At 32.3% G+C, this 22,880-nt stretch overlaps 1 protein-coding gene across 1 annotated transcript in view; it reads left to right on the forward strand.

Moving 5' to 3' along the window:
- Nucleotides 1-1,878: 1,878 nt before the first annotated feature.
- LOC143052205 (uncharacterized) overlaps nt 1,879-22,880 on the forward strand; it is a 50,245-nt gene continuing 29,243 nt past the window's right edge. Inside the window, exons 1-6 of the mRNA XM_076225177.1 lie at nt 1,879-1,946; nt 2,813-2,890; nt 8,320-8,421; nt 13,821-13,922; nt 15,969-16,137; nt 21,862-21,992. Coding sequence (XP_076081292.1) covers nt 2,854-2,890; nt 8,320-8,421; nt 13,821-13,922; nt 15,969-16,137; nt 21,862-21,992 — 541 coding nt within the window. The 5' untranslated portion in view covers nt 1,879-1,946; nt 2,813-2,853. The remainder of the gene's footprint in view (nt 1,947-2,812; nt 2,891-8,319; nt 8,422-13,820; nt 13,923-15,968; nt 16,138-21,861; nt 21,993-22,880) is intronic.

Consider the following 22,880-nt stretch of genomic DNA (forward strand, 5'->3'; position numbering starts at 1 on the left):
GGTCATGACCTTTTTAGCTAACTGGATGAATCAAAATTTGACAACAGGTGTTAATGAAATTGACAACTTCGTGCAATGTGAAAGGCACTCGAAGGGGATTTTCAGTTAACAAAAAAAGAAAATGTCTTTTTAATCATTAGAGAAACAGATTCTTATATAGTTACTCGTGGATTATCGGATTTATCCAATCTCAATAGTTAAATTATAAATTTTAAAGTCCTCGCCAAGGCGGCTCGGACTTTAAAATTGATAATTTAACTATCTCGATTGGATAAATCTGATAATCCACTGGTATCAATGTAAGAATCTGTATATATACATTAAAAGACAATGTTAATTGATGTTTCTGCATTCCATCAGTTAATTTTTGTCTTTAAAACTTTGAAACTTTTAACAAAAAAAAATAAAAGTCATGTTATTTGACAATCTCAATGTCTTTATGATATATATATAATATATAACTCGTCTAAACATCAACCCAACAATGTTAGATCTGTAAATTTGCTTTCGCATATATATATAAGTACTTCTGAGTCAGTGACAATTCTACAACAGACTTATCCATCAGATCATCATCAATGATGGTGATACATGGCTGTGTACATAATGTGTATACAATTCATCTAAACATCAACCCAACAATGTTAGACCTGTAAATTTGCTTTCGCAAATATTTTGTTCTTCCCTCACCGGGACTCGAACCCATGCTATTACGATATAGTGACACCAAATCGCCTGCACTGTAGCCTTCCCGCTTGACCACACGACCACCTGGGTGGGCTTCAATATATTCATTGCTTTAAGTTATGAAAATGGTCCACAAGAATTAAAAAAAGTTTGACTCAACTCATAATTATTTATGTAATCTGAGAGCAATTGTACAGCATTGTACATGTGCTTTATTTGACAATTTTTATTTCTAAAATGATGATAATATAGCTTTAATATTCACAAAATTCAAAACAAATTGACAAATCTAAGAGTCCCATTAATTGACATTATGTGGTCAATGAGAAAAAAAGAGGCCTCATTTTTGAAAGTTTTGCAGTGGAAAATCTTCAAATATTTATGAACTCTTGGTTATATAAATGTATCATGCTTTTTGTGTACATTTATACTTTCATTTTAAGGGACGACATCATAAGATCAATGTAAGATAAAAAACTTAATTCAAATAGTTTGGGGGTGGGGGTTTGTGAACTGTTGCAAGATTTGGTTATCCGACATTGATTTTTACATATATATCCATATGGGTCAATCAATTTTTCCCAAATTAAGTTAATAGGAGGGAAGGGGGTCAGTAAAAAAACTATGTGAATTAAGTTTTTTATCCTTCATTGAACTTTTGATGTCGTCCCTAAGTAAGACTAGATTGAAATCATTTATCCTTTTTGGGCATCCTTTTTTCAAAATATGAAATTTTGTTATTGCCCTGTATTTAAGCTATTTTGGTACACACTTGACACTTTCATTGTCATGATTGTTAGTATATTTCTTTTTTATATTTAAGAATTGAATGCTTCTTTTTGTAAATTTATTGGGGTGTAAAAGCGTTGATTGAAGTACATTTTGTATGAAGAGCGGAAGCTTTTACAACCCTATAATGTTACAAAAAGAAGCATTCAATACTTATAATTACATTTTTTAGTTAGGTTTATAAAAACACGATTTTCATGAAGTTTAATTTTTTTAATTCACCTGTGCACTTTATTGTGGGTCCTCGTGTCTTCATGAATGAAATGTTATTGTCTCATGCAATTGCTAAGAAATAACATGTGATGTGCAATTAGCCAATCAGAATAACGTATTTTAATGAAACATACATCTAATGTAATTATTCAGAAGTACAATGTATCTCTTCATTTATATATTCTTATTTTCAGACATTACTTATTTGAATGAAGATTCGGATAGTGGAGAGGAAATCAACATTAACATTGAAAATGGTGAGTACTGCATAATCATGCATATATACATGTAGTTTATTAAAACATTAAAGGCAAAAAAGATATATATGAAAAGAGTGTGATCCCAAAAATATGTTGATTTGATTGGCCAGCAATGCACAGGAACTGACATTGCAGCATTTTCATTGGATATTCATCAGGTCTTTTTTAGAGTGCAAGGTCAAAGGACCCCATGTGAGCTTATGCCATCCTCTGTCGTCGTAAACCATTTTCAAAATCTTCTCCTCTGAAACTACTGGGCCAAACATCTTCAAACTTTAACTTAAATGTTCCTTTGGGTATTTATTTTATAAATTGTATTTGAAATTTCGACAAACATGGCCACCATGGCTAAAAATAAAACATAGGGGGGGGGGGGGGGGGGGCATAACAGTTTTTCACTTACATCTAAAAAAAAAAAAAAAGAGAGCTTTTACAGCAATCTGACATAGGGTAAATTTGTTCAATTGGTCAAGATCTATCAGCCCTGCAATATTTCAGACAAATCGAACAAACCATTATTGGGTTGCTGGCACTAAATTGTTAGTTTTAAGGAAATTTTGCAATTTTGTTATTGTTATTATCTTGAATATTATGATAGATAGATATAAATTGTAAACAACAATGATGTTCAGCAAAGTTAGATCTACAAAAAAGTAAATATGACCGAAATTGTCAATTGACCCCTTAAGGAGTAATTGGTAATATGCCCTTTAAAGACATTTTTCAAAATTTGTTCATCAAGTTTGTTAACATTTAAAAATCTTCTCTGAAAAACAGGTGAGCTATTCTGGATCTTGCGAGCCTCTTGTTTATAATCAGGAGTTCCTCTTCATTTAAATATATATGTATATTTTGATTTTCAGACATTTCTTATTTTAATGAAGATTGGGAAAGTGCAGAGGAAATGTATATATTAACAAACAACAGCAACATTGGAAATGGTGAGTACTGCAGTGCATAAAGTTTATTAAACATTAAAGGCAAAAAAGATATATATATATATGTATATATGAAGAGACTGTGATATGAAAAATGTGTTGATTTGATTGGCCAAACATGACCTCTGGAACTGACATTCCAGCATTTTCATTTGATATTCATAAGATCTCGGCTGACAGTTCAAATTGAACATTTCCTCCATTGCAATAGAGATTTGTGATTTCTTAAATAATTATATATAAAAATTCTCAATCTTTCAACTATGTTCTTGTTTTAAAATTATGGGTACAAAAAAAATCAGCAAAAATTAAACTTTTGTTTTTTCATTACAAATTTTATTTTTTACACTATTAGTTATCACTTTATGATACATGTATGGCACTAAAATCACCCAGACAAATCGATTTGCTTTAACCACAGATGACTTTAACAATGTTTATATCATTGAAAAAGCTTCAAATTATCTCCCTTTAGTGCAAAAATGACATTTTTTGTCGGTTGAATTGAAATATATCTTTTTGAACTCATTGGTGATCTACATTTTTATGTCCCACCTACGATAGTAGAGGGGCATTATGTTTTCTGATCTGTGCCTCAGTTCGTTCGTTCTTTCGTCCGTCTGTGGGTCCGTTGGCTTCAGGTTAAAGTTTTTGGTCAAGGTAGTTTTTGAAGAAGTTGAAGTCCAATCAACTTGAAACTTAGTACACATGTTCCCCATGATATGATCTTTCTTATTTTATGCCAAATTATAGTTTTGACCCCAATTTTATGGTCCACTGAACAAAGAAAATGATACTGCGAAGTTCATGTTAAAGTTTTTGGTCAAGGTAGTTTTTGATGAAGTTAAAGTTACATCAACTTGAAACTTAGTCACATGTTTCCTATGATATGATTTTTGTAATTTTAATTCCAAATTGAAGTTTGACCCTAATTTTCACGGTCCACTTTACATAGAAAATGATAGTGCGAGTGGGGCATCCGTGTACTATGGACACATTCTTGTTTTATATAAATAAGGCCGTTAGTTTTCTTGTTTGATTTGTTCTACATTGTCATTTAGGTGCCTTTTATAGCTGAATATGGGTTATGGGCTTTGCTCATTGTTGAAGGCCGTACAGTGTCCTATAGTTGTTAAATTCTGTGTCATTTGGTCTCTGGTGGAGAGTTGTCTCATTGCCAATCATTCCAAATCTTCTTATTTACTGGTATATAAAAATACATCTGTCATATTAAATAATAAGCCTAATACTTTTCATAACTATTTCCTTTTCTAGCTCACCTGGCCCAAAGGGCCAAGTGAGCTTTTCTCACCACTTGGTGTCCGTCGTCGTTAACTTTTACATTTTGAACTTTTTCTACAGAACCACTGAATGGAATAAAACCAAACATGGCATGAATGATCCTTATGAGGTTCTGTCCAAGTGTTGTTACTTTTTAGCCGATCCATCATCCAAGATGGCTGCCAGCAGGGGACTAAGTTTAACATAGGACCCTATTGGAAATACATACAAATGACTTCATTTAGAGACCCAATGAATGGATAAAACCAAACATGCCTTGAATGTTCCCTATGAGGTGCTGACCAAGTGTTGTTACTTTGTAGCAGATCCATCATCCAAGATAGCTGCCAGCAAGGGGGGGGGGGGGGGGGGGGGGGCTTAGTTTAACATAGGACCCTAAGGGAAATGCATACACATGACTTCTTTTAGAAAACCACTAAATGGAATAAAACCAAACATGGCATGCATGTTCCTTATGAGGTGCTTACCAAGTGTTGTTACTTTGTAGCTGATCCATCATTCAAGATGGCGGCCAACAGGGGACTTAGTTTAACATTGGACCCAATCAGAAATGCATACAAATGACTTCTTTTAGAGAACCACTGAATGGAATTAAACTAAACATGGCATGAATGTTCCCTATGAGGTGCTGACCAAAGGTTGTTACTTTTTAGCAGATCCATCATCTAAGATGGCCACCAGCAGGGGACTTAGTTTAGCAAAGGACCCTATGTGAAATGCATACAAATGACTTCTTTTAGAGAACCAATGAATGGAATAAAACCAAACATGGCATGAATGTTCCCTATGAGGTGCTGACCAAGTGTTGTTACTTTGTAGCTGATCCATCATCCAAGATGACCGCCAGAGGGGGACTTAGACTAATAGTTTAACATAGGACCCTATGGGAAATGCATACAAATGACTTCATTAGATAAGCACTGAATTGAATGAAAGCAAACTTAGCATAAATGTTCCTTTCTTAATGAGTTACTTGCCAAGTGTTGTTACTTTGTAGCAAAATTTTATCTTTTTATATGATTTCTAAAACCCAAATAGAATCAGGTGAGCGATACAACCTCTTCAGAGTCTCTAGTTATGATTTTATTCAAATATTCTTACATTTTGATTGATTGAATGATCAAAGCATGAAAAAGTTTTTAGAAAGGCCTTAAAATCATGTAATTAATGTTGAAGATTGCAGGTACCGGTATATTCAAGTAATGAACAAACATTGAGTAGTACAAAATATAGGTTAATGTTAATGAGACCAACTCATGAGAAAAGTTAGTCATTCTTCTTCCTTTCAGATTATCTCCCCTTTACGCCACCTAACTTTTTTTTAAGAATGATGTGATGAAGTCATTATTTTAGCTCTTGCAGATTGATAAAAATCCACATAGCATAATTACAATCTTTATATGGCAGCAATTGTATTTTAAAAGATGAATGTATCTTTCTACTAGCTACATGTATTTAAAGAAGACTTTTTTGTTGAATACACTTAATGTGATTTTTTTCTTTTGTTATACTGGTTACTTATAGCATTACCATCAAGAAATCTTGTATATTGTAAGATAACTTCTACAGCCATCTGGGTCAAGCAAAACTTCTTTGAAAAAGTAAAATCAATCAGCATCATTATCATGACTATAGAATAAAGTGACAGGACAGATAGATAGTTAACTAGTATTTGTCTCATCTGCCTACGAAACAACTGAATATAGTACAAAAGACGACTCCAAGATGATATACATGTATATCACTAATGGATCTCTTTGATACTATGATAAGGTCTCTTTTGATCCATTTATAATAATCTCAATTCCTCAAAATTTCTTATTATAGGCTAATAAATTAAAAAAAAATTGTAAGGGTTCCGCGGAACCCAGTTTCTCGCCTATTTTTGCTGTAAATCGCAGGCTCAACAACAATGAGGAAAAAAATCATTAAAATATTCCTCTTGTTACTGTTTTATGATTGTAAGAAAATCTAAGTCCATTTAAAAGTAAATTACATAAAAAAAACGAGTAATCTTTTTACAAACTTTACTTCTGGATACAATCTTATGATCATAAATAAGCTTCTGTCCAAGTATGGTACAAACCCAGGATAGTTTAAGAAAGTTATTAAAATTCTAAAAACTTTAACCACAGAGTGAATGTAATGTTTCCCAGAAGAAAAAAACTAAGTCCATTTATAAGTAAAATAGAGAAAAAATGGATTTTTATTTTTACAAAATTTACTTCTGGATATTACCTTATGATCATAAACAATCTTTGGTCAAAGTTTGGTACAAACCCAGGATAGTTTGAGAAAGTTATTAAAATTCTAAAAACTTTAACCACAGAGTGAATGTTTTGTTTCCCCTCAGGAAAAACTAAGTCCATTTATAGTAAAATACTGAAAAAATGGATTTTATTTTTACAAAATTTACTTCTGGATACTATTTTATGATCATAAACAAGCTTCTGTCAAAGTTTGGTAGAAATCCAGTATAGTTTAAGAAAGTTATTAAAATTTCAAAAACTTTAACCACAGAGTGAATATTTGTGAACGCCACCGACGACGACGGAATGTAGGATCGCCCAGTCTCGCTTTTTCGACTAAAGTCGAAGGCTCGACAAAAATGGGGTAACTTAAACTAATTTAAGTATAGAAATGTTATTATGAATGAGTAAAAGAAGTAGTCAAGGCGAAGTATTTATCCATATAAAAGTTTACTGACGCCAAGGAGGCTTCAATCAGTCCTTACGTAAAACTTTAAATTTACGCCACTTTCCACAAAGGGCCATAAAAAGTTTCTTTTTTTGAATAATTTGTTTTTACTGCTTTTTTTGAAGTATTACTCATGAAAAATTTCTATGATAGCAAGATATAAGAAGTTGGGTGAAAAAGTCAGAAAAAGCTTCCTAAAAGACTGAGTATGGCTTGCTCTATCTTAATCTATTACTCCTGGAAGAGTCCTTTTTCAAGTCACTTTTCTTATAAAATGTGTTATTGAGACTCAATTTTTGTCAAGGCTGCAATTTTTGTTGCAGAAAACTCGACCTAGCCTATATATTTATAGCTATGGATAGTGATCTGGCGTTAGTTTACTTCTTTAAAGCTTCATATTTTAGTATGCTGGAGATCTGGATGCTTCATGCATGTATATATATATATGTATGCATTAATTACGTTACAAAGTGTCCATCTGTCATATGTCCATTGTCCTATACCTCAATTTCATGGTTTAGTAACCAGTTGAAAAAAAGTTAAGATTTTTTTGTAATGTTAATTTTTAGCTCACCTGGCACACAGGGCCAAGTTCACGAGCTTTTCTCGTCACTTGACATCTGGCACCAAAGAGTCGCCCTTTTACTTGTACAAAAACCTTCTGCTTGAAAACTACAAGGCAAAATTTAATCAAACTTGGCCACGATCATCATTAGGGTATCTAGTTTTTAAAATGTGTCTGATAACCTTGTCTGCTAGCAAAGATGGCTGACAAAGCCCAAATCAATACATTGGGATAAAATGCAGTTTTTTTGGCTTATTTCTCTGAAACTGAAGCATTTAAAGCAAATTTGACAAGTGGTTACTATAAGTCCGTTTAAAAGTAAAATACAGAACAAATGGAGTTATCTTTTTACAAATTAACGTCTGAACACTATCTTATAATCATAAACAAGCTTCTGTCCAAGTTTGGTAGAAATCCAGTATAGTTTAAGAAAGTTATTAAAATTTCAAAAACTTTAACCACAGAGTGAATATTTGTGAACGCCACCGACGACGACGGAATGTAGGATCGCTCAGTCTCGCTTCTTCGACTAAAAAAAATGAGAAATGACAGAGAAACTACAAACACTTATGATTAACTTTGTTTCTTACATTACTATAAGCTAACCATAACAAATGCAATAAAAAAACATATTATAATCCGATAATGAAACATACAATTGTATTTTAATTATATACTGTTAAAACATAATGACATATGTTGTTTCTCTAAATAAGCAGATAGCTATATATATATATATATATATATATATATATACAACAACACACTCTACAACAAAACTTTATATGTTACATAGACTATTTAAGTACCCATAGTCTGATGATGATGATGATTATGATAATGACAAAATATACATCTGCTATTTTAGATAGTGAATTAGAATCTGGTGATAGCAATGATCATGATGATGGTGAAGACAATAATGAATGGGATGTAATGAAAAGTGTAGCTGAAGAAGTATCGAAAACAAGTATGTATTAATTTACAATGTATGAATTATTGTTTTTATACACCCGCTTTGAAAAAAGGGGGGTATACTGTTTTACCTCTGTCCGTCCCATGAAACTTTCGTCACATTTTTCTCGGGAACTACACATCCACCCTTTCTGTAATTTGGTATCAACATTTATATATGTCAGCCATACCGTGTGATGCGTTTTCAGATTCATCATTCATCGACTTCCTGTTTACCGAACACTTGTATGAATTTACACATGATAGCCAAGTTGAAAAGTTTCGTCACATTTTTCTCAGGAACTACAATACAAGGATTTCTGAAATTTGGTTTCAGGATTTATATAAGTCAGCTATACCGAGTGATGCGTTTTCAGATTCATCACTCGACAACTTTCTGTTTACCGAACACTTGCATATTTTTACACTATTAATATTATCCACTTGCGGCGGGGGTATCATCAGTGAGCAGTAGCTCGCAGTTTCACTTGTTTTGTCACAACTTGCCGCAAAACTTCATAAAGCAGCCAGTGTGACATACATGACATAGGGATTGCTTTACCAGCGATTACTCCAGCATAAACAATAGGTTTTCTAATGTGGTGTCGGTGAAGGCTGAGATTTTTTTAAATTCAATCTCATCACTGACAAACACATACCTATTTAAAATTATATATCATTGGAAAGAGGAAACCTTGTACTATAACAATGTGCCAGTAGTCAGGACTTGATATGGTCAAATTTTTTTTCAAATTGAGGTCAAAGATCATATGAAAAATCTGTGAAAATTTGGGAAGTTTCAATTGGCGTTTTTTTTCTATTTCTAAACTCTACCTAAAAACGATGCTGTTTTGGCTTTAGTAATGGTGCTTATTACACATAAACCTTAATCATTCAGACTTTTTTTTATAAAAGAAAAATCCTAAAACAATGTTTTATAAACAAAACTTCAAAAATATTTTCAACCTATAAAATGTTTAGAGCACCTTAACCTTATAAAAAATTTCAAATCCAGGTAAAAATCAAGTGTCATGCAGAACCATACTTAGGAATTATTTTTAAACTATTAAATTGTGTGAGGTATCAAACCACAGCAATAGAACACTACGGTCAAATATGACTGAATTTGCCAGGGATACTTCAAGTTTCTTTAATGATTACTCATTGCTTTTGCTTCCATAGTATTATTTGTTGTTGTGTATTTTACTCTGGTTAATATCTATTACAATAAAGGTTTTGTACCTATACCACCCCCACCCTTTTCCACCTGTCCACAAACATCTAAAGTATTTCATATCAAAAAAGAAGATGTGACATGATTGCAAACGAAATTATTCACTCTCCAAATTAGACCAACTGTGACATAAGTTAACAATTAAAGGTCCTGTATAGCTTCAACAATGAGTAAAAGTCATAACTGCATATTCTCCAATTAAGATGAAAATGTAAAACAAACAAAAATCTAATGGCCTGATTAATGTTCAAATAGAAAAGAAAGAAACCAATATATTATACAGAAACAAATGACAACCGCTGCATTCCAGTTCCTGACTTGAGACAGACACATACAGAATGTGGCAGGGTTTAACTTTTTGAAGTACGTGCCAACCTTCCCCTTACTTAGGACATTGTGTACCAGTGCAACAAGCTATATATGAAATCAAGCATTATCTCCATCTTCATTTTAAGTGCCATGCAGTCTGCCTAAGATTCAGGCAGTGGTGTAAATATGACCAAAAAAAACCTCACCAAAGTTGACCTTGATTTTATTTCATAATATGTAGTTGTGCACAAAAATAACTTTCATTTCTATTTTCTGTTCTGGTAATATAAATAGAAGATACGATTTGGTTGAAATGCACTAGAAATTAAGGAATAAGGGGAGATAACTCTGTAATTTGCTATCATTTCAACCAAATTTTATTAAGTTATTTGATATTACCAGACACACACAAACGAAAGACTTAATACTTTTTAACTCATGATGATGGTTAGTATTAAATAACATGGTTAGCTCGGTCGATTTTTTCTAACCATGTTTTAATTTTTACCTAAATTGCCTGATTTTTAAGAAGACTGGCACTTAATAAGCAGTCACAAGATATTAAAATATTTCTACACATTTCACTCATGGACACAGGGCTGCACATTAAAGGTTCTTTTTCAAGCACCCATATATTGTAGGAAGTCTGGAATCATATGTTTCAAAAGAAATACCAGCTTCAAACTATCCCTATCAATTCATCCAAGATATAACAGAGATCTAATAGGATATCTAAAAGGGGGTTTAGGAAGGTGCGATGACATCCATATGCTTGTCTGCATTCTGCAAAGATGTTTGGGAAACATTATATGGGACTTACACACTTTCTTGAATTTGCTCAATTTTATGGTTGGCAATACTTATTAGATAGCGTCTCACTTTACTGAAGCACAAATCAGTTGGCGTTCAATGTTTCAACAAGGTTTTTGAATTAAAGTCATGCCATGGTATATTTGTAAAGCCAATCCTAAATGAATGGGAGAAAAAAGATAGGCCACATGAAAGATTTACTCAACAATTGCCAAGCATTCATTTACCCAATTTCTCTAAGAATAGACTTGGCTGTATGCAGTATCATCAAGTAACCATAAAATGAATTGCAATAAATACGAAGGCATTGACTGAATTGAAGAAAGAAGAGACAAATCATTCCAAGTTTGGTATTCTTCTATGAAAATTTGTAAAGTTTCAATGTCTTTTTTAAGTATACTTGCAGCGAAATGAAATATGTGTCTGTTATTTGTGTCTGAGACTAATTACAGTTGACATTGAGATTTTTAGTACAGTTTTCAATTGACTAGCAGCTGATATGGCATCTCCTGTAGTTATTTTGTTACTAGATATTATGTTAGCCTGCCTGCATGGTCAGAGTTCTTCAATTTCATTGCAGATACAAAAGTCAACTTCCCTATACATGTACTCGTAAATTGACTCAAAATTTCAGTCATGTTTTTTTATGCATATATACATATATGCCCTGCATAAAATTTAACGATTTACTTTAGATAAGGAGCAAGTTTCAACTGACTTGACCATAGGTTTTTTTCATATTTAGGTTCAAAATTTTTTATCAGTAACTAGTTATCTGGTTATATGAAATATTATATACTTAATATATTATTGGATAATTTACTACTATGATTCAGAAACTAAAGTTTGTTTGTGTCTTCATTTGCAATTAAAGTTACCTCATTTTTAAACAGTCCAAACTTAGCAATTTTTATAGATTAAGAAGAAAAGTAAATATTGAATAGAAATGTTTTAACATATGAAAATAGCTTCAGAAAAAAACTATTCCAATTAAATGTAAGCAAACTACACAATTTTTCATTTTAAAAATGGGGTTGAAGCTCTCCAATATACTACTAGTCATTAAAGGGACTTTTGAAAAAATGTGACTATATGAAATTCTGACAACAGGGCGAATCACAAAGAAGACATATTTATATTTGTCTTTTTAAAAGTTGTGACCATTTTTAGCCATGCGTTATTTGGGGAGATTAAATTTGCAATCTAGATTACTTTTTACACTTCTGTCAACACACTATTCTGCTTTAAAGCTAGTTTGATATGAACTATTTTTATAGATCATTGATATTAACTTTGAAGTTTTATTATTATATATATATATATAAGTTTTATGATTATTTTGAGGCACTTCCCCTAGAACATGGTCCAGTTTTTCTACGAGGTTAAAGATATTAATTTTGTGTACTGTAAATAAAGATTTGTGGAAAAAAAAATTGCCTCCAGTTTTTGGAGGAAAAAATAATTTGTTTTTGACCCTGAGAAAAAAAAATTGTTTGTATCACCCTCAGCTGCCAATATATGTAATGCTAAAGTTTAAAAAAGAAAAATTGTTTTTGACTTGTCGCCAAAAAAATAGATCGTCTTTAGCTGAAGAGAAAAAAAAGTTTGTCCAAAAAAAAATTCCATAGCCACCCCCAGAAAATCAAATGGTTGCTGCCTAAGTCTACTACAGCCACTTTGTAGTCAAAGCATTACAACTTAGGTACTACACAGGCATCAAAAGGCGTCATTATGGAGTAAAGGGGGTGTCGCCAAAAGGTGTCACTATGGAGTAAAGGGTTAATTAAATGCAATTTTAATTTTTATGATTTTGAGAAAAATCATGTTTAGTGCATATTAAATATTTGAAAAGGCTAAATGAAATTATTGCGTTTACAACTCTGTAGCATTTTTCGAAAAAATAAAAACATTGCAATAATTTCTTAATTTACAGTATTGTTTTGTCCTGACAAGTAACGGATCAAGTTTCTAACTTTGTTTCAATATGAAACTGTGTGTAGAGTTATGGTCCTTGAACTTGGAAAATCCACTGAAATAATCAGTTTTTCACAATTTTTTAATTTTTGGGGGTCAAGCATACACAGCCAATTTTGCATAGGTACTATGTCTGTACCAAAAATCTGTAGTGCTGGAAATCTACTTCTAATATTCAGTACTATTTTGTTACTTTAAAATTATTTTAATATTTAGGTACCTGTATTTTATGGTACTTGATTTGTACTTGACTTGAAAATATAAGTACATGTACTACATATTTTTGGTTACATTTTCAGCATTTTGATAGTATGTGTATTTCAAATCTCTTAAAATTAAGACTTTCAAACATGGAATATTGTGATTACTTTAAGTATTCAGTGGCTGATCCAGGAATTTTAATAAGTGGGGGCCCACTGACTGACCTAAGAGGGGGGCCGCTCCAGTCACGCTTCAGTGATTCCCTATATAAGTAACCAATTTTTTTCCAAAAAGGGGGGAAAAAAAGCAGCCCCCCCCTAAATCCGCCTCTGGTATTATTTATGTACCAAAATTTTAAGTACAAGTCAAGTACTGTAAAATACGGGTAAGTAAATAGTACAATAATTTTAAAGTAAAGAAATAGTACTAAATATCAAAAGTAAAATTTTCAGTACTACAGATTTTAAGTACAAAAATAGTACCTATGCAAAATTGGCTGTGTAAAGATGCTGATTTAATAATTGGTACATTATTTAATCATGGCAAGTTACAGATCATGTTCAGACTTTGTTCCAGTCTGGTGATTTTGTGTAGAGTTGTGGTCCTTGCTGGAAAATTCACTTCAATAATAATCAGTTTTCCATATTTTTGTTGCCATCCTTGAAGATATCGACTTAATATTTGTTATATATAGTTTACACCATGACAATTAGATAATAGTAGATCAAGTTTGATAGAATTTGTTAAAATACCATTCAAATTAAGCAGTAGGGGACTGCAATGTATGTACTCTCAAAAAGCTTGTTCATTTCACTATCATTGTGTTTTGGTATGTTTGGCAATATTTGTAATAGGGAATTTATTCAAAAGTTTTTCTATACTTTTAGAAAAGAGGGGTAGACCTGTGGGAAGCAAGTCAAGTATCCATGGAACACTTATTGCGGAAGAAGAAGAGGAAGAGGAACATGAGTGCACAGTGAAGGCCAAGAGTAAGCATACCAGTCATATTATCAACTAAGGAGTAATTAGGGCTCTGCCTTTAGGCGGGTCGCCCTATAGTTATCAGTCTGTCCGTCCGTAACACTTTCGTGTCCGCTCCATATCTAGAGAACCATTATGATTTCATACTTTATACTTAACATGTATATTAACCACCACCAGAGGGCGTGTCATGATGTATGTACAACTTCCTAGGTCAAAGGTCAAGGTCGAAAACTTTGGTTTCAGTTGACAACCCTGTATCCTGTGGTGAAGATCGTGTCCGCTCTATATCTTGAGAACCATTATGATTTCAAAGTTTATACTTGACATCCATTTTAACCAACAACAGAGGGTGTGTCATGATGTATGTAGAACTTCCTAGGTCAAAGGTCAAGGTCAAAAACTTTGGTTTACGTTGACTACCCTGTGTTTTTTGGTGAAGATGGTGTCCGCTCCATATATAGATAACCGTTATGATTTTATATTTGATACTTAAATGATTATTAACCAACATCAGAGGGTGTGTCATGATGTATGTACAACATCCTAGGTCAAAGGTCAAGGTCGAAAACTTTGGTTTCAGTTGACAACCCGGTGTCCTGTGGTGAAGATCGTGTCCGCTCAATATCTAGATAACCGTTATGATTTCAAAGTTTATACTTGACATCCATTTTAACCACCACCAGAGGGCGTGTTATGATGTCTGTACAACTTCCTAGGTCAAAGGTCAACGTCAAAAAAACTTTGGTTTCAGTTGACAACCCTGTGTCCTCTTGTGAAGATTGTGTCCGCTTGGGAACCGTTATGATTTCAAATATTATACTTGACATCCATTTTAACCAACACCAGAGGGTGTGACATGATGTATGTACCACTTCCTAGGTCAAAGGTCTGTCTGTCTGTTGGTCTGTCCATCGCATCGCACCGTCCAACCCATCACAAATTTGATCCACACTATATTTTGAGAGGACAGCTGTTATTATTTCATACTTTATACCTGACAAACATTTTCAACTTACCAGTAACATTTATATTAACCAACACCAGAGAATGTGTCATAATGTATGCATCCTAGGTCAAAGGTCAGTCCGTGGGTCTGTCCATCCATTCATTGTTCTTAACAAATTGTGTCCCCTCTACCTCTCGAGAACCGTTAATATTTCATACTTTATACTTGGTGGGTCATAATATATTGAAGGCATAATTCTAAAAATATGTGACAAATATCAATTGGGCAGCACCTTTAAACATATTGTTCGAACATCAATCCATATATCCAGAAGTCACCTTAGAGTAGTCAACAATGAGTTCACATCATGCAGTCATATCACTATTATACTATGAAAGTAAGTTGAGAATATTTATCAGTTTTAACTTAAAATCTTAGATTAAAATCACACGTGAGACTATGTAATAACTTCAAATAATGCTTCATATCAGATTATCCATACAACTTATTTACCCCACGTTATTGACAGCGGGGCCCACAGAGATGGCTCCCATCTCAATGATATCTAGTCTTATTTGTCTTGCCTTTTAATTTCACTCTTTGAGTATCTGTATAAATTCCCCCACATTTTAACATTTTATTTTACAGCAAACACACATTGAATTCTCAATATTTACAGATCTAGGAAATATTGTTTTGTCTAATTACTTATACATGTATGTATATTCCAGAACTATGATAGATTTTTTGTTAGATTGGGCATCTATTGTAAATATTTTCTTATAAAATCTAACAAATGAAAGCAAAAGTCAAGTTGTGTTAAAAGAATGTGCAAGGCATTGGAGCCCTGGTATGAAAAAGTTTCAAGGGAGAAAATTGAACTATATTAGTTTTTTTATGGGATTTGTATTTTTTTTGTGAGTAAAATTACAGTTCTAAAACTTTGTATTTAAATCAATATTTATCTTTAAAATGAAACTTCTAAGACACCAGTAATTTCTATTTATTGGTGTTCTTAATTTTCAACCTGTGTGATCATAAAATTAAGAACACTAATTAAAAAAATGCTAATCCTTACTTAAACTATTAATAAATATTTTTGAAGAAAAACAGAGGTTAGATGTGTGTGGGCTAATGTCCTTAGGATGCTGTGCAATGTTGTGCTTGTCACTGGTCTCAGAGAACTGTCTTGTTATGGTATATGAAAACATGGCTGCCTACAGCAAAACAGAAAGAAACCAGTGGGTGCTAAACTGGCTATGGTCTCACAACAAGTAAGATATTTAGTAAACAGAACTACCCCACCTCTATTTAATTATTTTAATTTATATGCAACTACCATTGAAGTCTTGTCTTTCTGTAAGTACTTTCCAAAATAAGTTTCTGTGCTCCAACTTTAATTTGATTCAAATTAATGGTATTATACTTAGAAATAATGAATAGATATTAATTTTATTATATTGTCACATATTGTATACACAATGTTTATATTCACAATACACAAATCAAGTTCAAATTTTGGTTTAGTCAATTTTCTGTTCTTCAGTATAATGCCCCTAATATGAATCAAATTGAAAAATTTCAAAATATTTCATTTTGCCACAACCAAATGTTTTGAAACTGATATTCAATATAAAAAAGAATATGTGGTATGATTGCCAATGAGACAACTATCCACAAATGACCAAAATGACACAAACATTAACAACTATAGGTCACCTTAACGGCCTTCAACAATGAGCAAAACCCATAATGCATAGTCAGCAATAAAAGGGCCTGATAAGACAATGTAAGACAATTCAAACGAGAAAACTAACGGCCTTATTTAAGTAAAAAAAATGAATGAAAAACAAATATGTAACAAATAAACAAATGACAACCACTGAATTACAGGCTCCTGACTTGGGACAGGCATAAACATAAATAATGTGGCGGGGTTAAATGCTTGTTACATCAAAACACAATTCAAGGTGAGATTTGGTTGGTATAATGTTTTTTGAGATAGCACCTTTATTTTTTGAAAAAAATAAATCAAAATTGGTCTTTTTCATTATCTTAATTAATAGGGTGCCTCCACCAAATGCTTTAATCTTAATATAATACGATGCTTGTGACCCCAAAACATTAGTCAAATAAGAATTTTACCCCTTGAAGTTTCTCTTGCTATCAGTCTTTGCTATTTACTTTTATGCTGCACCTACTTCAGTAGAAGGGCAATATGAATTTATAGTTTCTGGTCTGTATATCAGTTTGTCATTATTTTATTCATCAATATGTCCAGATCAGGTTAAAGTTTATGGTTAACTAAAAAACGTAGTTTATGATGTAGAAGTCAATCAACAAGAATCTTTCGTACACTGTGTTCCTAATTATGATATATGATCTTTTTAATTTAAATGCTTTGCTCAATTAAGTTTAATCAAAATTTTATGCTTCACTGACCCTAGAAATGTTATAGTGGGTTTAGTCAGTTTCTCCAACATTTGATAATTAGACTAAAACAACATTAGGGATAAGGGGGTCCTCATAAGGACTGGCATTGTCGGCATTGTGATAATTACCTGTAATTAACCTATATCAGGTCTTAACTAAAATATTGTAAAAAGGATATAGTTAAAAAAAATATATATCAAAACATTAACAAACCATATATTTTTTGGTCGAGTATAACTCGAAACTGCTACGTAATTATTTTCATCCGTATTTTATTTACAAAATTAAAAGGTTATTCAACAAAAAAAATCCTTATATAGACAAGGGAAATCTTAATCAAACTGAAAATTTCATAAAAAAATATCAAGAAATAATCTCGAAATTATTTTTTTAAAAGATTTTTTTTATTAAAAGTAACATGAAAAATCGAAATGTTCACTGTCTATTACTTTAGTAATTTATTCTATTACTTGATATATTTTTGTATTTGTGTTGCATGTTAATGTTAAAATCTAAACCAATGCAAAACAGCCAAGTTTTATTTAAGTAAAAAGTCACCGAAAGCTATTGTCTTCTAGTGCGAAGAACCATATAATTATATACTTAGTCGTTCTGTCTGTATATCACAAGAGCTGAAGCCAGTTTTCATGGTATGATGTCTTAGCAGACGAAAGAGTCAGTCGTAATCTGTCTACTTTTTCCACGAAAACAGAGCTGATACAAATTGGGTACATCACGTCGCGTCGTGATCTATATAGTGTTTAACGGTGGGGACTGGCTTGATGAATATTGTGCACTACTAGTATCAATACTAGTAGATAATAGTTGCAAATACCCGTTTACTGTCTCCGCTAAGGCGTTGTCAGTAAACTTAATTTGCGACCATCAAATCCCCAATTGATGCTGTCAGTGCGTAAAATACAATACAGTTATCTCCTAAATATATATGTCTTAAACAGGTCAGGACCACTACCTTATATGGAAATGCATAAATTAACATACTTATGTTCTCGCACATGTAATTGTTTATTTATATGTGACGCAATTTATTTTTACCTAGGTTTTTGACCAATCCACTAAATGAGTCGCAATGCATGATGGACTACTACGTGTTTACAATCAACCAAGAACACGTGTTATTTACTGAAATACAACACATTTTTTCGTGCAATGCGGGATTCACAATTTCGCTTAGTTTTTCATTTTGTGTATCCTCATTTATAGTTCGTGATATAAAGTATTACTTCCATGCTCAGATTAACGAAGACTTGTTTCTATGCGAAGAAAACAGGGTTTGAATTACCCGATATATAGCTAACATGTTTGATGATGGCACAGAGATTTCATATATTCGTCTACCAGACAGCAACGAAACAACAGCGAAAAACACAATTACCCATGAGACAAACTTACTAGTGTAAGAATAAGCCGTCGATAACAGCCAGTGCTAATATTCACGAGTACAGCAATTTTCGTATAGATAATTAAAGGCAAATGTGTGATCATTGAATTTTGTGTTCGTAAAAAAGGCGAAGAAATATTTACATACATGGCAGTGTTAACAAAATCTATACGTAATTATTTTTGTCACATTTCAATATATGGGACTTCCAAACTGTTCCCTTCGTTTTCAAAGTAGTGAAGTCAGCAACTGTAGTTTCAGTTTGTTCGTTTTTTATCAGGCTCGTACTTTTGCCAAACTGAATAAATCATTACAGCTGATTTCTTATACCTGCAAAGTAAAACTTTGGCCGTTGGCTTGCTTGCTTTGTTTGTATAGTTGTTTTTACAATTTGAAAATAAGATTGACATCTTTAAACAATATATATATATATATATATATATATATATATATATATATATATATATATATATATATATATATATATATATATATATATATATATATATATATATATAGGCATAGTTTAACTTGTATATTTTATATTTTTTACAATAAACAAACAAAGCGAGCAAGCTAACCAAAGTTTTGCTCTACATGCAGTAGTAAATAAGCTGTAATAATGTTATCCATATGTATGTGCGACAAGGTGAAAAATTTGATATGTTTTGTGAAAATTGCAGCGTTGGACCTATAATAAAAAAAAGAAGATGTGGTATGATTGCCAATGAGACAGCTGTCCACAAGAGACCAAAATGACACAGAAATAAACATTTATAGATCACCGTACGGCCTTCAACAATGAGCAAAATCCATACCGCATAGTCAGCTATAAAAGGCCCCGATATGACAATGTAAAACATTTCAAACGAGAAAAATAACGGCCTTAATTATAAATAAAAAATGAACGAAAAAAAAATATGTAACACATAAACAAACGACAACCACTGAAATACAGGCTCCTATACAATATATTTTTGTTGATGGGATAGATTTCTTCTCATTTGATATATTTAATTGGGCCGGGTGTTTTGTTGTTGTTGTGGTTTGGATTGTTTTACACAAGTAATTTTTGGGTCATTTATAGCTTACTTTTCAGCATTGAACCTATGCCTGCTTACTTTACTGAATTATGTCTTTGTTGGAAAGATGTCTCATTTGGCACTCAAACCTCATCTTCTTATTTCTATATACAATGCACGTTTTAGAAGAAAAAAATAATAGGTAATATGGCACCCACTATGATCCAGATATTTTACATATGTCAACAGGGCAGCAGCCGAACGATAAAAACCTCTAAGGTATATTTTGTGATAAATTAGCAACAAACGGATATTATTGATGGATGAAACAATAAAAAATGAATTGAGCTATATACCGTACCCGCTCCAGGAAGGCAGGGGTTCCGGGGGGATGGACCCCCTTTTTTTGGACGATCAGTGCATTTGAATGGGGACATGTAGTTGGAACCCCCTCCCCTTTTGTCCAGGGTTAGGACCCCCTTTTTTAAAATAGCTGGATCCGCCCCTGCCGCTTTCATAACACTTATTTTTAGCATACTAAATATTATGATGTTCTTACTTTTAGTTCAGGTCCTGATAAAAAAAAATCACACATTCAGTACAGAAAGAAGTGTTTATATGAAAGTTTTCGTGTTTTTCTAAGCAGAAATGATTTTGGAATGACATTATATAGCGGTTTAAAAGAGCTCAAATGATTTTCTTACTGGACAGTGGTCTCTTCATTGGATATTTCACTGTTTCATGTCGTGAAATTAATGCAGGTTCAATTCATAACAATGCACAAAACCGGTTCAACTACTTTTGCCAGGCGAAAAAGAAAGTCGAATCGTGAAGCCAGTAAACAATATTTTTTTAATCTGAGCATGCAAATTGAGGATTACGTTAAATATTTTACATTAAATATATTTGCAGAATAAAAACATTGGTAATGAGAGTCCCAGACAATGTATTAGTTGACTGTTTTCCCACTAATTCCACGTGTTTTAAGTAGTAGTTTACTCGTAGTAGCCCACAATGCATTGTAGTTCATTGAGTCGATTGGTCAGTTTTTCAAGGCCATAATGGCCTTGTGTTTTTGAAATTACTATGCAAATATATTCTGACGTCAGAAAATCTAGAGTTCTCGACCTGTTAAAAAAACATATACCTTTTTAACAATATTTTGGTTATGAACAGGTGAATTACAGGTAGATATCAAGATCCAGTCCTTAAGAGGACCTCATAATCCCTAATGTTGTTTAAGTCTAATTATCAAATGTTGGAGAAACGTGACCACACCGCTAAAGTGTAAGAACAGAACACTGTGACATTAGGTTTAAGTTTTTAATTGACCCCCAAAAAATATTTTAGAATAGTGCTATAATTTGGTCACTGTCTGAGTCTAACGACACATTTACATACTGGTGAATAACTTTAGTGATGGTTGATGGATCTCTGTAACATTTTCCTTAGATATCAATACCAGTAACAAAAGGATGGTTGCGAATGATTTCAGGGTTATGTTACCAACTACAATATATTCAAATTGAGGCTGCTTGTATAGCAACTGGATTGTCAAGTTATGCTAGCCAAACACTATTTACAGTGAGAAGTGATGGGGAAAATTAAATGTAAGTGCGGGAGGTAAAAAAGTGGCCCTGTTTTATAAAATTATAAACAATTAGGCTACAAATTTCTACATGACTTGCTTCAAGAATTTGTATCTGATATTAGTTATTATGATTTAAGAAACAGATATTTGTAAACTTGGTCTCTTACTCACAAACTTGATATAAAAGTCTGAAGTCTGTGAGTTATTTGCCCCGGTTTACACAATAATAACCTCTAGAAAAAATGTTTAATCCTATAATGTTCGTTCATAGTCATATATATGTATATTATGTATATAGGAGAAGGCATTCTAAGTTGAAAAACTTGTGTCTAATGGATTTGTCCTTTCTGAACAATGAAATTAGCTGCATGTTATTTATAAATGTTTTCTCTCTATAATTGCATGACTGAATAGGAAGCATCAATTGGCAGTACAAAAATTTAAAGTGTCTTCTTTTTGTAAAATTTTAACCTATGCTTGATAGTGCATTGAATTGTCATGCAAGTACGAACCAACCATTTTTTTTAAAAATTTTATTTGTGTTTTATAGGTGGAATGAAGGAGATGGCAGTTTCACATTTTTTTACAGCATAAGTGAATGGAATGTCTGCCTTACCGCGTGGTTAAGTGTGATTGGTGTCCCATTATCAACTTACTATGCCATAAGAACTAGATTCTTTAGTAAGTGTTTATTTAAGTAAAATATTTAATTGGCACTGTTTTTTAGTCGAAGGAAACACATATTGGCTGATGATAACTTACACAAAGTGTCTCCAGTAAAAAGAATATTGCTTCCATGCTTAGAATTAGTGTTGTCCTATTGAAACTCTCATCATGTACAAAGGAAAGACTAAGTGACTTTAAAAAGGTCAAGAAAATGCATGCATGCAGTGCAAAGGGTCTGGAAAGGTCATATTCTCAACTGATAGGTAAGTTTGTCCTAAATGTGAAATTGGGATTTAGGGCAAATATATTTTTTCACAGGATGAATTCCCACATTTCATTGAGAGCTGACAGATTCTTAAAATTTGCCATTTTCACTTCTTTAATTTTTCATTCTCATTAAAAATGAAAGCAACAAAATTATAAATTTCATGCATCTGAAGAGCTTTTTAGATTTATCTTCATCAGGAATATTGCTCAAAGCCAAATATTTCAAGGCCAAGGATGTATAAAGACAAAAAATGTTGAAGAGCTTAATTTAAACCAATAAGAATATAAAACTCGAGGCTCTTCAGATAGCATGAGTTGCTTATCATCCAACATTGTTGTTGAGAACATACCATAAAAAAATCTCTTTTTTGTTGATCATGTATTACTGATGTTTTAGTCTGTCTAGATTCTTTGACTCATTAATAGATCTTGTCTTGCTGATCTTTTTTTGTATATAAAAAATCTAAAGTAAGATTTTTTTTTGTTCTATCAATGATGATTTCAAGTGAAATAGTAAAATTATAATTCGCTTTTAGCAGCCAAAATGGTTCAATTTTGTCAAATTAAGCGAAGAAACATTAATAATTACTGATTCACTTGCAAGTGAAATAAGTCTATCTCATTAAATCTGTATTC

Source organism: Mytilus galloprovincialis, chromosome 11, assembly GCF_965363235.1.
Source record: "Mytilus galloprovincialis chromosome 11, xbMytGall1.hap1.1, whole genome shotgun sequence".
In the NCBI taxonomy this organism is placed as follows: Eukaryota; Metazoa; Mollusca; class Bivalvia; order Mytilida; family Mytilidae; genus Mytilus; species Mytilus galloprovincialis.